The sequence below is a fragment of the Aethalodelphis obliquidens genome, unplaced genomic scaffold, assembly GCF_003676395.1.
Source record: "Aethalodelphis obliquidens isolate GAN/ISIS:26980383/991018 unplaced genomic scaffold, ASM367639v1 scaffold116, whole genome shotgun sequence".
In the NCBI taxonomy this organism is placed as follows: Eukaryota; Metazoa; Chordata; class Mammalia; order Artiodactyla; family Delphinidae; genus Aethalodelphis; species Aethalodelphis obliquidens.
This window is the reverse complement of record NW_020838060.1, coordinates 2099680-2112754: the sequence shown is the minus strand read 5'-3', so window position 1 is coordinate 2112754 and position 13075 is coordinate 2099680. Positions and strand designations below refer to the sequence as shown.

The 13075-nt window shown below is 38.8% G+C and overlaps 1 protein-coding gene across 1 annotated transcript; it reads left to right on the top strand.

Annotated features, from left to right (window-relative positions):
- The first annotated feature begins 5093 nt into the window (after nt 1–5093).
- On the top strand, nt 5094–10068 carry LOC113615387 (filaggrin-like). The gene is made up of 2 exons (XM_027097739.1): nt 5094–5507; nt 6335–10068. Exons 1-2 carry the CDS (start codon nt 5370–5372, stop codon nt 9161–9163), a joined length of 2967 nt encoding a protein of 988 aa, XP_026953540.1. The 5' UTR covers nt 5094–5369; the 3' UTR covers nt 9164–10068.
- Nucleotides 10069–13075: the final 3007 nt, after the last annotated feature.

Here is a 13075-nt window from a genome sequence, read left to right as displayed (position 1 = left end):
TGTAGCTTTGTAGTATAGTCTGAAGTCAGGGAGCCTGATTCCTCCAGTTCCTTTTTTCGTTCTCAAGATTGCTTTGGCTATTCGGGGTCTTTTGTGTTTCCATACAAATTGTGAAAATTTTTGTTCTAGTTCTGTGAAAAATGCCCGTGGTAGTTGGATAGGGATTGCATTGAATGTGTAGATTGCTTTGGGTAGTAGAGTCATTTTCACAATGTTGATTCTTCCAATCCAAGAACATGGTATATCTTTCCATCTATTTGTATCATCTTTAATTTCTTTCATCAGTGTCTTATAATTTTCTGCATACAGGTCTTTTGTCTCCTTAGGTAGGTTTATTCCTATTTTATTCTTTTTGTTGCAATGGTAAGTGGGAGTGTTTTCTTGATTTCACTTTCAGATTTTTCATCATTAGTGTATAGGAATGCCAGAGATTTCTGTGCATTAATTTTGTATCCTGCTACTTTACCAAATTCATTGATTAGCTCTAGTAGTTTTCTGGTAGCATCTTTAGGATTCTCTATGTATAGTATCATGTCATCTGCAAACAGTGACAGCTTTACTTCTTCTTTTCCGATTTGGATTCCTTTTATTTCCTTCTCTTCTCTGATTGCTGTGGCTAAAACTTCCAGAACTATGTTGAATAAGAGTGGTGAGAGTGGGCAACCTTGTCTCGTTCCTGATCTTAGTGGAAATGCTTTCAGTTTTTCACCACTGAGGACGATGTTGTCTGTGGGTTTGTCATATATGGCCTTTATTATGTTGAGGAAAGTTCCCTCTATGCCTGCTTTCTGCAGGGTTTTTCTCATAAATGGGTGTTGAATTTTGTCAAAAGCTTTCTCTGCATCTATTGAGATGATCATATGGTTTTTCTCCTTCAATTCTTAAAGTAATCTTACTCTGAAACAACCTACTAAGCCATTCCACAAAGTGATCCCTTAAAAACTGAATTATACTAGATTACTCTGTTACCAAAAAAAAAAAATCATTTAGTGACTTCCCATCACTTAGAATAAAATGCACAAATATTACCCTCTTTGGAAGATCATCGTTTTCTGACCCCTTTCTGTAAATCTGAATTTAAGTTGTATCACTCCTGATTTGTTCTGGAGTTGTATTTTTTCTGTATCACTAACATTCCAAGTTGATTCCCATGTTGGGATTACTGCACTGTTCCTTTTACTTAAAATTCTTCAACTAGTCAACAAGGTTAGTTGCTTCTTATTTTTCCATTTTAAGCTCAAATATCCTCTTTACTGCAAAATCTTCTCTGATTAATCTAAAGTACATTCCCCATAATAACTCTATATAGCACCATTGTTATTTTAATGGTAATGTATATCACTCCTCAATATCTAATCACTTCATTCGTTTGTTTACTGTCTTCATAAGAATGGGCACCTCATTTATCTTATTAGTATATCCCCAAAGCATAAAATAGTACTTAATCCTGTGGTAGGTGTTCAATATTTGTTAAATAAATTAAGGTGTGAATGAAAGAGTGTAGAAATCAAGGTAACGTCATGCTTGGAGGTATCAATCTGGAAGTCATCAGATAGATAGTATCTGAAGTCAAGGGATCCAATGAGATTTCGAAGTGCATAGATACATGGACATGGGCCATGGGGATTTCCAACATGTGGAGAGTAAGCAGATGAGAGGTTAGCAAAGAATACTGAGAAAGAGCAGCCAATAGATAAAAGGTATATCAGGAGAATGTAGTCTTGAGATCCAAGAAACAAACAAACAAAATTCCATGAATGGTTAGGGAAAGGTTAACTCTACTTTACACCACCAAGAGGTTGAGTAAGATGATGATGAGATGGAACCAAACACTGTATTTAGCAACCTGGAGATCATAGGTTATTTGACACAAATCAGTTTCAAGTGTTTTGGAGACAGAAAATTGAGAGAACTGGGTTAAAATGAAGGGTAAACATAAAATGAGGGAAAGCACAGAAAACTCTTTGAAGACTCTTTGGTGAGAAAGTAAACAATTCATTAGGAGAGCTGGATGGGGTGGAACATCCTGGTTGAGGGAGAAATACTGTTCAAGGGAACAAACTTGTCTTCAAGATGATACAAACTCCAGCATGTTTTTGTTATGGGTCAAAATTAATTACTAGATAAGGCAATAGTATGGAGGTAGGAAAAGTGACCAGTTTCAGGGATATTTTTAAAGTACACTGAATAAAACATTGATGAATTAAATACAGGATGTGAGAAAAAGGAGAACCAAGACTAATTCCCAGGTTTGTGGCTTGAGCAATCAGCGAGATAGGGATAACTGGGGAGGAGAGGGTGTGGGGTAAAGTAGTTGGAAATGAAGACTTCTATCTTGAACATGGTAGGTTTAAGACCTCTCTTAGGCCCAAATAGAAATATTTGATAGGTATTTAGATATACACGTGTCAAGCTTAGAGGAGACTTTATAGCTGGACATATAAACTTGGGAGTTGTCAACCTATACATAGGATTTAAAATTATAGGGCTAGATGAGACCCCCTCCACCCCGTTCAAGGGAACATAAATAGAGAAAAGAAACTAAGGAGTCAATCTCAGGCACATCGACATTAGGGGCTGAAAGAGGAGACTAAGAGCAAATAGGCAGTGAGGTTAGAAGAGAAACAAGAGAGCACAGGGTCTCTGAAAGAGGATGTAGCCACCTGCATCAAATGCTGCTGATATGTCAAGCATATGTGAAATGAAAATGGATAGTTGGATGTAGTAAGATAAAGGACTTTTTTTTATCTTCATAAGAGATTTAGTGGATTTTTTCAGAGAGAAAGATAATTTGAGTGAAAGAAAATAGGAAGTAAAGAAGAACTATAGGCATATCTTTTGAGGGATTTTGCTATAAAAGTGAAAAGATAAATCAGGTGGTTTCTAAAGGAAGATGTAGGATGGGAAGAGAGGATGTTAATAAGAGACACTTCAGCATAAATATATGCTGAAGGGAGTGATCCAGCAGAGAAAAAGAAATTGATGATGTAGGAGAAAAAGTGGACAACTGCAAAAGCAAATTGTTTGAATAGGCAAGAGAGTGAGGTCCGTTGCTGAAACAGAGGAGAGACACATAGTTTATCCACCAAAACAGTAGTGAAGGTTAAGGTATGTGGATACAAATGCAATAGGTTGGGTGAATAGATATTGGGAAAATGAAATTATCTTCTAATGGCTCCCAAGTTTTCAGTGAAATAAAAAGCAAGGCCCTCTTCTGAGATAAAGGAAAGGAAGAAGCTGTTGGGGCTTTGCCAATGAGTACAAGAAAGAGTGGGACAAGAAACAGAGGGTGTATGCAAGGAGTAATGATGGAGATTAACTATAATGTCTAACCAAGGTAAAAAGAGAAGTGAGTACATAAAGCAGTAAAAAATGAGGTTAAAGAATTATTGAAGTATGGGTACAAGAGGAAGTCAGAGAGTAAATCCTTGAGAGTGAGATTTTGGAGACAGTGCCATTACAATTAAGTCCAGGTCTGAAATATCACCACAAATAACAGTAGCTGAAAAAAATCTTAAAATCTTAGGTGTGTTTTTGTAAAAAGCCTATAACCATATTTTTAATTCAACCTTTATAATCTGCCCTTTAACCAGAAAGTCTGACCTATTTTACATCTACTGTAACTAATGATAAAATTATATTTAATTCTACTCTTTTATATTTTCTGTTTATCCTGCCTTTTCTATGCTTTTTATTTTCTTTTCCCCTGGCTTCTATTGAATTGATCAAGGTTTTTTTATTCCCGTTTTTTCTTCTCTTAATGGTTTAGAAGTTATAAATTCTATCCTTCTAGTTCTTATCCATAAACTTATCAAAATACATATTTAACCATGTCAAAAATTAATCAGTACCTATTTCCTCTTACCAAACAATCTAAGGTCCATAAATGCTATAGATCTACTACAGTAATGCCTTTCATACTGTTATTTTCTATGGCTTCCAAATTCTCAGTGAAATAAAATCAAGGACATCTTCTGCCTGGTTTTATAAGTCCTAAAGTAGTCATTATAATGCTTTTATATAATAAATGCTTGTTTAGATTTGTTGACATGTTTAGTAATTCCTTTGTTCAATGAGATAAACTGAACATTCCTTAAATGCTATTCCTTAAATGGCAAAATGAAAGCTAGTCAACAAAATATTTTTTTTGTTTTGTTTTTTATTTTTTATTTTTATTGGAGTATAGTTGATTTATTACAATGTTGTGTTAGTTTGAGGTGTACATCAAAGTCAATCAGTTATACATATAAGTATAGCCACTCTTTTTTTTTTTTTTTAGATTTTTTTTCCCATATAGGCCATTACAGAGAATTGAGTGGAGTTCCGTGTGCTATACAGCAGGTTCTGACTAGTTATCTATTTTATATATAGTAGTGTGTACATGTCAGTCCCGATCTCCCAATTTATCCCCTCCCCCCTCTTATCCCCTGGTAGCCACAAGTTTGCTTTCTACATCCATGCCTCTACTTCTGTTTTGTAAATAAGTTCAGTTATACCCTTTTTTTTATATTCCACATATAAGCAGTATCATATGATATTTGTCTTTCTGTGTCTGACTTACTTGACTCAGTATGACAATCTCTAGGTCCACCCATGTTGCTGAAAATGCCATTATTTTGTTCTTTTTTATTGCTGAGTAATATTCCATTGTGTATATACACCACATCTTCTTTATCTATGCCTCTGTTGGTGGACATTTAGGTTGCTTCCATGTCCTGGCTACTGTAAACAGTTCTGCAATGAAAATATTTCTTATAATACTGAAAATTTATTAAAGCCATTTGATCCAATCAAACCTTTTTTATAATATTGAAAAGGTATTAAGCCATTCTATCCAATCAAAACCAAAAAAAAAAAAAAGGTAAACTGAAAGGATGTTTGTTCATTGACTGTCTCAGCCATTTGACAAACTGGCTTGCAGAAAATAGTCTCTCAACATACATTTAGCAAATTAGCTTTTGGAGAACGGATTTTTAGCAAATTGGTATGAGTAAATTTTCCTGCTTCTGACGAGTAGCCTTTCTAAAATCCTGTTATGGACAATGGCCAGATCAGAAAAGGGTGTCTTATGTACAGCACACTAAGGTCTGTGAGAGTGTCTAAATCCTGCTGTGAATGAGTTCAAGGCCAAAATGTTGGCATTTTTTAGTAAGTAGTTCAGTCAAACTCTGTGTTAATATTCACCATGTAGATAATAGATAGAAGTTTTTCGTGGCCATCTTCCATTTTTAAAGCTGGACTACATAGGGAAAGATGTAGGTTTATAAATGTGGAAATTCATCACAATAACTGATATGACCTACAAAATAAAATAAATATAAGAAAAGTACATTTTAATTTTTTTCTAGGTTCACCTATACTTCCAAAAGATGTCTACTCTCCTGGAAAACATCACTGCCATCATCAAACTATTTCACGAATATTCAAAAACAGATAAGGAGACTGACACATTGAGTGCAAAAGAGCTGAAGGAACTTCTGGAAGCAGAGTTTCAGCCAATCCTGAAGGTAAAAGATATTTGCCAGCATTAAAGGGTGTATCATTTTTGTTCTGCATCAAACAATCTGTCAAAATATTACTGTGAAATCTTTATGAGTTGTTTCTTTTGGAAGAGGAACAAATGTAATCTTATTTCAAAACAGATATAATTTGTTCAAATTCTTTATATCTCTATATATACTACACACACACACACACACACACACACACTGTGAAAAAATATATATAAATATTTAGTGACAAATAAGTGAAAAACAGTTAGTTAATTCATTGTAATATTCCCCCTAATTTCAAGAATGTAAAGAGGGTACAACTAAAAGACAATTCAGTTAAGGAATTTATAAAATACTGACATTTGAAGAAGTAAAAAGAACTTGCCCCATCAAATTTTTTGTGTCACCATACTAGTGTTTAAGATTTATTTTTCATTTTTTATTTATTTATTTTTTTTGCGGTACGCAGTCCTCTCACTGTTGTGGCCTCTCCCATTGCGGAGCACAGGCTCCGGACACGCAGGCTCAGCGGCCATGGCTCACGGGCCGAGCCGCTCCGCGGCATGTGGGATCTTCCCGGACCGGGACACGAACCCGCGTCCCCTGCATCGGCAGGTAGACTCTCAACCACTGCGCCACCAGGGAAGCCCAAGATTTATTTTTTTTTAGGACAGTACCAACAGCTCCCTGCTGAGTCAGGATAAGATAAATATTATTAAAGAAAAAATTAGGTTCTACTTTCCTGTACCAAGAATTCACATTCCCTAAGTTAACTTTAATTATTTAATTACCCATTTGAGTCAGTCTCATGGATTTTCCCTCTCTGTCTTCCTTGTATACAGAATCCAGATGACCCAGATACTGCTGATGTTTTCATGCATATCCTCGATGTAGATCACAACCATAAAATAGACTTTACAGAGTTTTTCCTGATGGTATTCAAGTTGGCTCAAGCATATTATTATACCCAGAGACCGAATTTCAAGACATTAGGGAAAAAGCAGAAAAAGAATAGATACCATTATGAAGATGATACAGAAGAAGAGGGTAAAGAAGAAAGAGAAAGAAAGTCCAGTCATTCAAGAAGTGATGGAAAGAAAGAAGATAGAACAGAGGAAGAGGAAGAAGGAAGAAGCAGACATGGGTCTAGTTCTGGAAGGGAAGGAAGACACAGAAATAGATCTGGGAAGAAACGTCATGAATCAAGTAGGGAAAAGAAAAGGAGAGCGAGTTCTACTGAACTAAAAGAAAGAAGTCACACGTCAAGTGTTAGCCCCATCAGGGAATATGAAGGAAAAGAAGAAGAACGTGGTTACGAAAATAAAGATAGAGGATGTGAAAAATGGATAGGATCAGAGCCTAAGGGCTCATATCAAGTTTGTGAAGAAACTGTGACTATGGATTTTCAGTCCGGTTGCAGTACACAGCAGGTTTCCAGTATCAGTAAGGGCAGCGACAGCAAAGAACATTCACAAGATTCAGGTAGACAACCAGTGATCACTCATGGAAGGTCGCCATCCAGCTCAAGGAACCAACATGGGTCTTCCCACGACCAGTCAGGAGACAGCCCTAAGCACTCAGAGTCACATCAAGGGAGGACAGACACACACAGGAAGAGTGAATCTGTCCATGGAAAGTCAGGATCCAGCACTACGCAAAGACAGGGGCGCCAACATGAGCAGGAAAAAGACAGCTCCAGACCCTCTGGAACTGGACATGGACACGCCTCAACTGGATCCGGAAGCAGTAGGCACAGGGAATCCAGTGTTGGTCAGTCCAGTGACAGCGAAATACAGTCAGGAAATTCAGGTAGATATTCTGTGACCACTCATGGAAGGTCTGGGTCCAGCTCAAAGAACCAACATGGATCTTCCCAAGGCCAGTCAAGAGACAGCTCTAGGCACTCAGAGTCACATCAAGGTAGGACAGACACACACAAGAAGAGTGAATCTGGCCACAGCAAGTCAGGGTCCAGCACTACTCAGAGACAGGGGCACCACCACGAGCAGGAAAGAGACAGCTCCAGACACTCTGGAACTGGACATGGACACACCTCAGATGGATCCAGAAGTGGGAAAGACAGGGAATCCAGTGTTGGTCAGTCCAGTGACAGCGAAGGACAGTCAGAAGATTCACATAGACATTCTGTGACCACTCATGGAAGGTCTGGGTCAAGCTCAAGAAACCAACATGGGTCTTCCCATGGCCGGTCAGGAGACAGCTCTAGGCACTCAGAGTCGCATCAAAGGAGGACAGACACACACAGGAAGAGTGAATCTGTCCATGGAGAGTCAGGATCTAGCACTAAGCAAAGACAGGGGCACCACCATGAGCAGGAAAAAGACAACTCAAGACACTCTGGAATTGGACATGGACACGCCTCAACTGGATCCAGAAAAAGTAAGCAGAGGGAATCCAGTGTTGGTCAGTCCAGTGACAGTGAAGGACAGTCAGAAGATTCAGGTAGACATTCTGTGACCACTCATGGAAGGTCTGGGTCCAGGTCAAGAAACCAACATGGGTGTTCCCATGGCTGGTCAGGAGACAGCTCTAGGCACTCAGAGTCACATCAAGGGAGATCAGCATACAGGAAGAGTGAATCTGGCCACGGCAAGTCAGGGTCCAGCACTACTCAAAGACAGGGGCACCACCATGAGCAGAAAAGAGACAGATCCAGATACTCTGGAACTGGACATGGACATACCTCAACTGGATCTGGAAGCAATAGACACAGGGAATCCAGTGTTGGTTGGTCCAGCGACGGTGAAGAGCAGTCAGGTGATTCAGGTAGACATTCTGTGACCACTCATGGAGGGTCTGGGTCCAGCTCAAGAAACCAACATGGTTCTTCCCATGGCCGGTCAGGAGACAGCTCTAGGCACTCAGAGTCACATCAAGGGAGATCAGCATACAGGAAGAGTGAATCTGGCCACAGCAAGTCAGGGTCCAGCACTACTCAAAGACAGGGGCACCACCATGAGCAGGAAAGAGACAGCTCCAGATACTCTGGAACTGGACATGGACACACCTCAACTGGATCTGGAAGCAATAGACACAGGGAATCCAGTGTTGGTTGGTCCAGCGACGGTGAAGGGCAGTCAGGTGATTCAGGTAGACATTCTGTGACCACTCATGGAAGGTCTGGGTCCAGCTCAAGAAACCAACATGGGTCTTCCCATGGCCAGTCAGGGGACAGCTCTAGGCACTCAGAGTCACATCAAGGTAGGACAGACACACACAAGAAGAGTGAATCTGGCCACAGCAAGTCAGGGTCCAGCACTACTCAGAGACAGGGGCACCACCACGAGCAGGAAAGAGACAGCTCCAGACACTCTGGAACTAGACATGGACATACCTCAACTATTTCTGGTAGCGGCAGACACAAGGAATCAAATATCAGTCAGGCTAGCAACACAGAAGGACATTCAGGAGATTCAGGTAGACAGCCTTTGACCACCCAAGGATGGTCTGCATTCTATTCAAGGAACCAAAGTCATGGTTCAGATCAAGGTTGGAGACATGGCAGCTATGGCAGTGCAGATTATGACTATGGACAGTCAGGGTTTGGTCATTCTCAGGATGGAAGTGTCAGTCATGATTCCAGCCATATGGGAGCCAGGGACAGATTTGAATATAGGAGCATTTATGGGATCCAATATAACAGGCAGTAACAGACACCCTGCAACATATGGCCATTCAAATTATATTTCAAAACGGTTGAGGTTTGGACAGTCACATAGACACTATTATTATGAGTGAGAAACTATTAAATAAAGTATTAACCCAAAGAATTGGAGAATGACCAAGACAACTTTGAGTCAAGAAAATGTTCATTATACTTTCAGTGAGGTTATCTTTTCTTGTCATTTTTTTAAAAATTAGTTACACTATTTCTTTACATTGGTGATAGTTTCTTTTCATTCTATAGGAAGCTTTGAACTTTATAGTTAGGAACTGGTTAATGGGAGAAAGCAATATCATGGAGTGCTAAATTTGGAAAACCATAAGTATTTGGGGAGGTTGGGGTTAAGTAAGGATTTTTCTTTTGAGAGGTTAAGTTTCAGAACCTCTCCAGATTGGTACATTAATATTTGTAAAAAAAAAAAAAAAAATCAAAGGAACCAATAGTATAAAATCACTGTTCTGTCAGCCAAAGCTGCTATATTAATATTAAGGGTCATCACACTTGCCTCTATTATCCTTCTATTGGAACTCTGTATTATTCTTCATTCATTAATCACCTTGGGCACATAGAATCCACAAAAATTGAACTGCATGAAAACTGAAAATAAAAAATTGATCATATATCATACTGTGTCTCTTCCATGCTTCTCATAGACCCAAAAAGACTTATCTCCCCATAGTAAGAATGACATATTTTCCTCTGTCACTGAAAACTATATGTCCAAATGGCAGATGTTCACCATGCAAAAGAAATAAGGAGTCCAAAGAAGAAAAAATTTAATCAAATCCTATATCATTCTCCAACATAGTCATTGTTCCATGTAGTCACCATCAGGATGAAAAAAGGCTTAGCTCAATCATAGATAGCATCATAATTATTACAAAACATCAACTCGGGGCTTCCCTGGTGGCGCAGTGGTTGGGAGTCCGCCTGCCGGTGCAGGGGATACGGGTTCGTGCCCCAGTCTGGGAGGATCCCAGGTGCCGCGGAGCAGCTGGGCCTGTGAGCCATGGCCGCTGAGCCTGTGCGTCCGGAGCCTGTGCTCCGCAACGGGAGAGGCTACAACAGTGAGAGGCCCGCGTACCGCAAAAAAAAAGAAAACAAAAAACATCAACCCAGTGGCTATTAGCAAAGTCAAACCAAGATCAGGGAACAAAATACTGATCATAGGTCCTTCTTACAAAGATACAAAGAGATATTTTCCAATGGAAACTAATGAGAGCAGAAAAACCATGCTGAAGTTTCTTGACAAAGGAAAAGCGATAAAGAAAATCGTCTCCTGTCCTGGAAAGAAAACATATATTCATATATTTTATGACTAGGCAGGAGATTTAATAATTTTAGTAAAACTGTGAACAAGCTTCTACCATTAAAAGGAATATCTCTCTGTGAGAATCATACCCCAAGTTTTCCTTCTCCATGATATCAGACCAGTAGGAATATTAGACAATATCTAGTCCACTGTTTGCATTTTGCAGATGATTCTATCACAGAAATAATCCATACCAAATACCTCAAGTCCCCAACTCTGAGTTTAGTGGTTTTATAAAACCACTTATAAAAGCTGCTTTGCTTTGACTTTTAGTTAAATAAATTAAGCTAAACCTAAATTACCTGTCAAAGTTAAAATGATCTGCAATGGGGCTTCCCTGGTGGCGCAGTGGTTGAGAGTCCGCCTGCCGATGCAGGGGACACGGGTTCATGCCCTGGCCCGGGAAGATCCCACATGTCACGGAGCAGCTGGGCCTGTGAGCCATGGTCGCTGAGCCTGCGTGTCCGGAGCCTGTGCTCCGCAACGGGAGAGGCCACAACAGTGAGAGGCCCGCGTACCGAAAAAAAAAAAAAAGATCTGCAATGTACACAGGGACTGAGTGAAAAGCAACCAGCAAGCTCATTTTTCTAACTAGTCTCAAACAATATTATGTCTATGTTTGTGCTCCATTAGCCAAATGAAGGGAGCACCACCCACAATGGGAATCCTGCTTCCCTACTTGAAGTACTATCCCCAAATACCCCTACAAAGCTGCAAAGTCCAGACAGTGCCAAGAACACAATCAGCATCCAGTAAATGTTTGCCATTAAGTATGGAATTATAGGCATGATTGAATGAGGGGATGGAGAGTGAGAACCAAGGAAAGAATATTGAGAAAACCCACCATTAAAAGTTCTGCCCAAGTCACATAACAAGTAGGCAGTGGAAACAAAATTTGAAACCCGATTCTATCTTCCAAGTATAAGTTCTTCTCACTGAAAAGGAGAGAGCGTTATCAAAGTTTCAATAGTTCAAATTTCAGGTAAAATGAAGAATAAAATACGTTCATTGATTTTGGTAACTTGACATTTGCAACGTGGAAACAGTTATTTCTGTGGAGAGGTGATGATGTAAACTCTGTTGGAAAGCTTACAAGTGAGTTGGTTTTTAAAGAACTGGAAACAATAAAGGAAGTTCAGAGTAAATATCTAACCACACTTCTCCTGTGAAAAAGCCAAAAATTAATTTCCAACCAAACCCCTTAGGTTTTACCCATCACTAAGTGTCCTGGGATAGAGAGATTTTGGGGGTGAAGGCTGGGAAAACAGTCTGCGGGAGATAATTTTTGAGAATTAAGTAGGGATCATATCATGTAATATCTTGGAAGCCACAGGAAAGAGATTAGATTTCTTTTTTAATTTGTAGTTAAAAAAAACCACGTAACATAAAATTTTATCATTTTATCAATTTTTAAGTACACATTTTAGTAGTATTAAGTATATTCACATCGTTTTGCAACCAACCTCCAGAACTTTTTCATCTGCAAAACTGAAACTCTGTACCCATTAAAAAACAATTCCCTATTTCCCCCCTCCCTGCAGCCCCTGGTAACCACCGTTCTACCTTCTGTTTATCTTAATTTGACTACTAAAGGTACCTCATATAAGTGGAATCATGAAGTAGTTGTCTTTTTGTGACTGGCTTATTTCGCTTAGCATAATGTTCTCAAGGCTCATCCATGTTGTAGCATGTCAGATTTTCCCCTTTTTAAGGCTGAATAATATTCCACTGTATGTATACCACATTTTGTTTATCCACTTGTCTGTTGGATGGACATTTAGGTTTCTTCCACTTTTTGGCTATTTTGAATAATGCTTCTATGAACCTGGTTGTGCAAATATATCTTTCAGACCCTGCTTTCAATTCTTTTGGATTGAAATGGGATTGCTGGATCATATGGTAATTTCATATTTAATTTTTTGAGGCACTATCGTACTTTTTTTCCGTAGGAGCTGTAGCATTTTACATTCCCACCAACAGTGCACAAGTGTTCCAATTTCTCCAGGTCCTCACCAACACCTGTTATTTTTTGTTTTCCTGATAGTGGCTATCCGAATGAGTATGAGGTAGTATCTCATTATGGCTTTAATTTGCATTTCTCTAATAATTGTGGTATTGCACCTCTGATCTTTTACATCATCTTTGGGTAAATATCAATTCAAGTCCTTTGCCCATTTTTTAATTAGTTTTTGTTGTTGTTGTTGATATGTAATAGGACTTCTTCATATATTTTGGATACTAGCACCTTATGAGGTATGTAATTTGTAAATATTTTCTCCTATAACATAGGTTGCCTTTTCATTCTGTTCTACCTTTTGATGCACAAACTTTTTAAGTTTGATGTAGTCCCATTTATCTATTTTTGGTTTTGGTGCCTGTGCAGAAGGCTGGATTTTATTCTGATCTGATAGAAAGTCTTTGAAGAATTTTGAGCAGTGGAGTGATAATAATCTGATTTTTAATTTTAAAAACATTTTAACTGTCTGATGGAGGATCTATCTCCATTGGGATTAAAGGCAAGACTGGAAAAAAAATAACAGGAGTCAATACAAAATATTATAGTAGTTGGGATGAGGGCAGAGATAA

Excerpts from the sequence above, each read along its gene's own strand:
- LOC113615387 (XM_027097739.1), top strand. The coding sequence starts at position 5,370 with ATGTCTACTCTCCTGGAAAACATCACTGCCATCATCAAACTATTTCAC. Across the intron at positions 5,508-6,334 it reads AGTTTCAGCCAATCCTGAAG|AATCCAGATGACCCAGATAC; the intron begins GTAAAAGATATT and ends CCTTGTATACAG.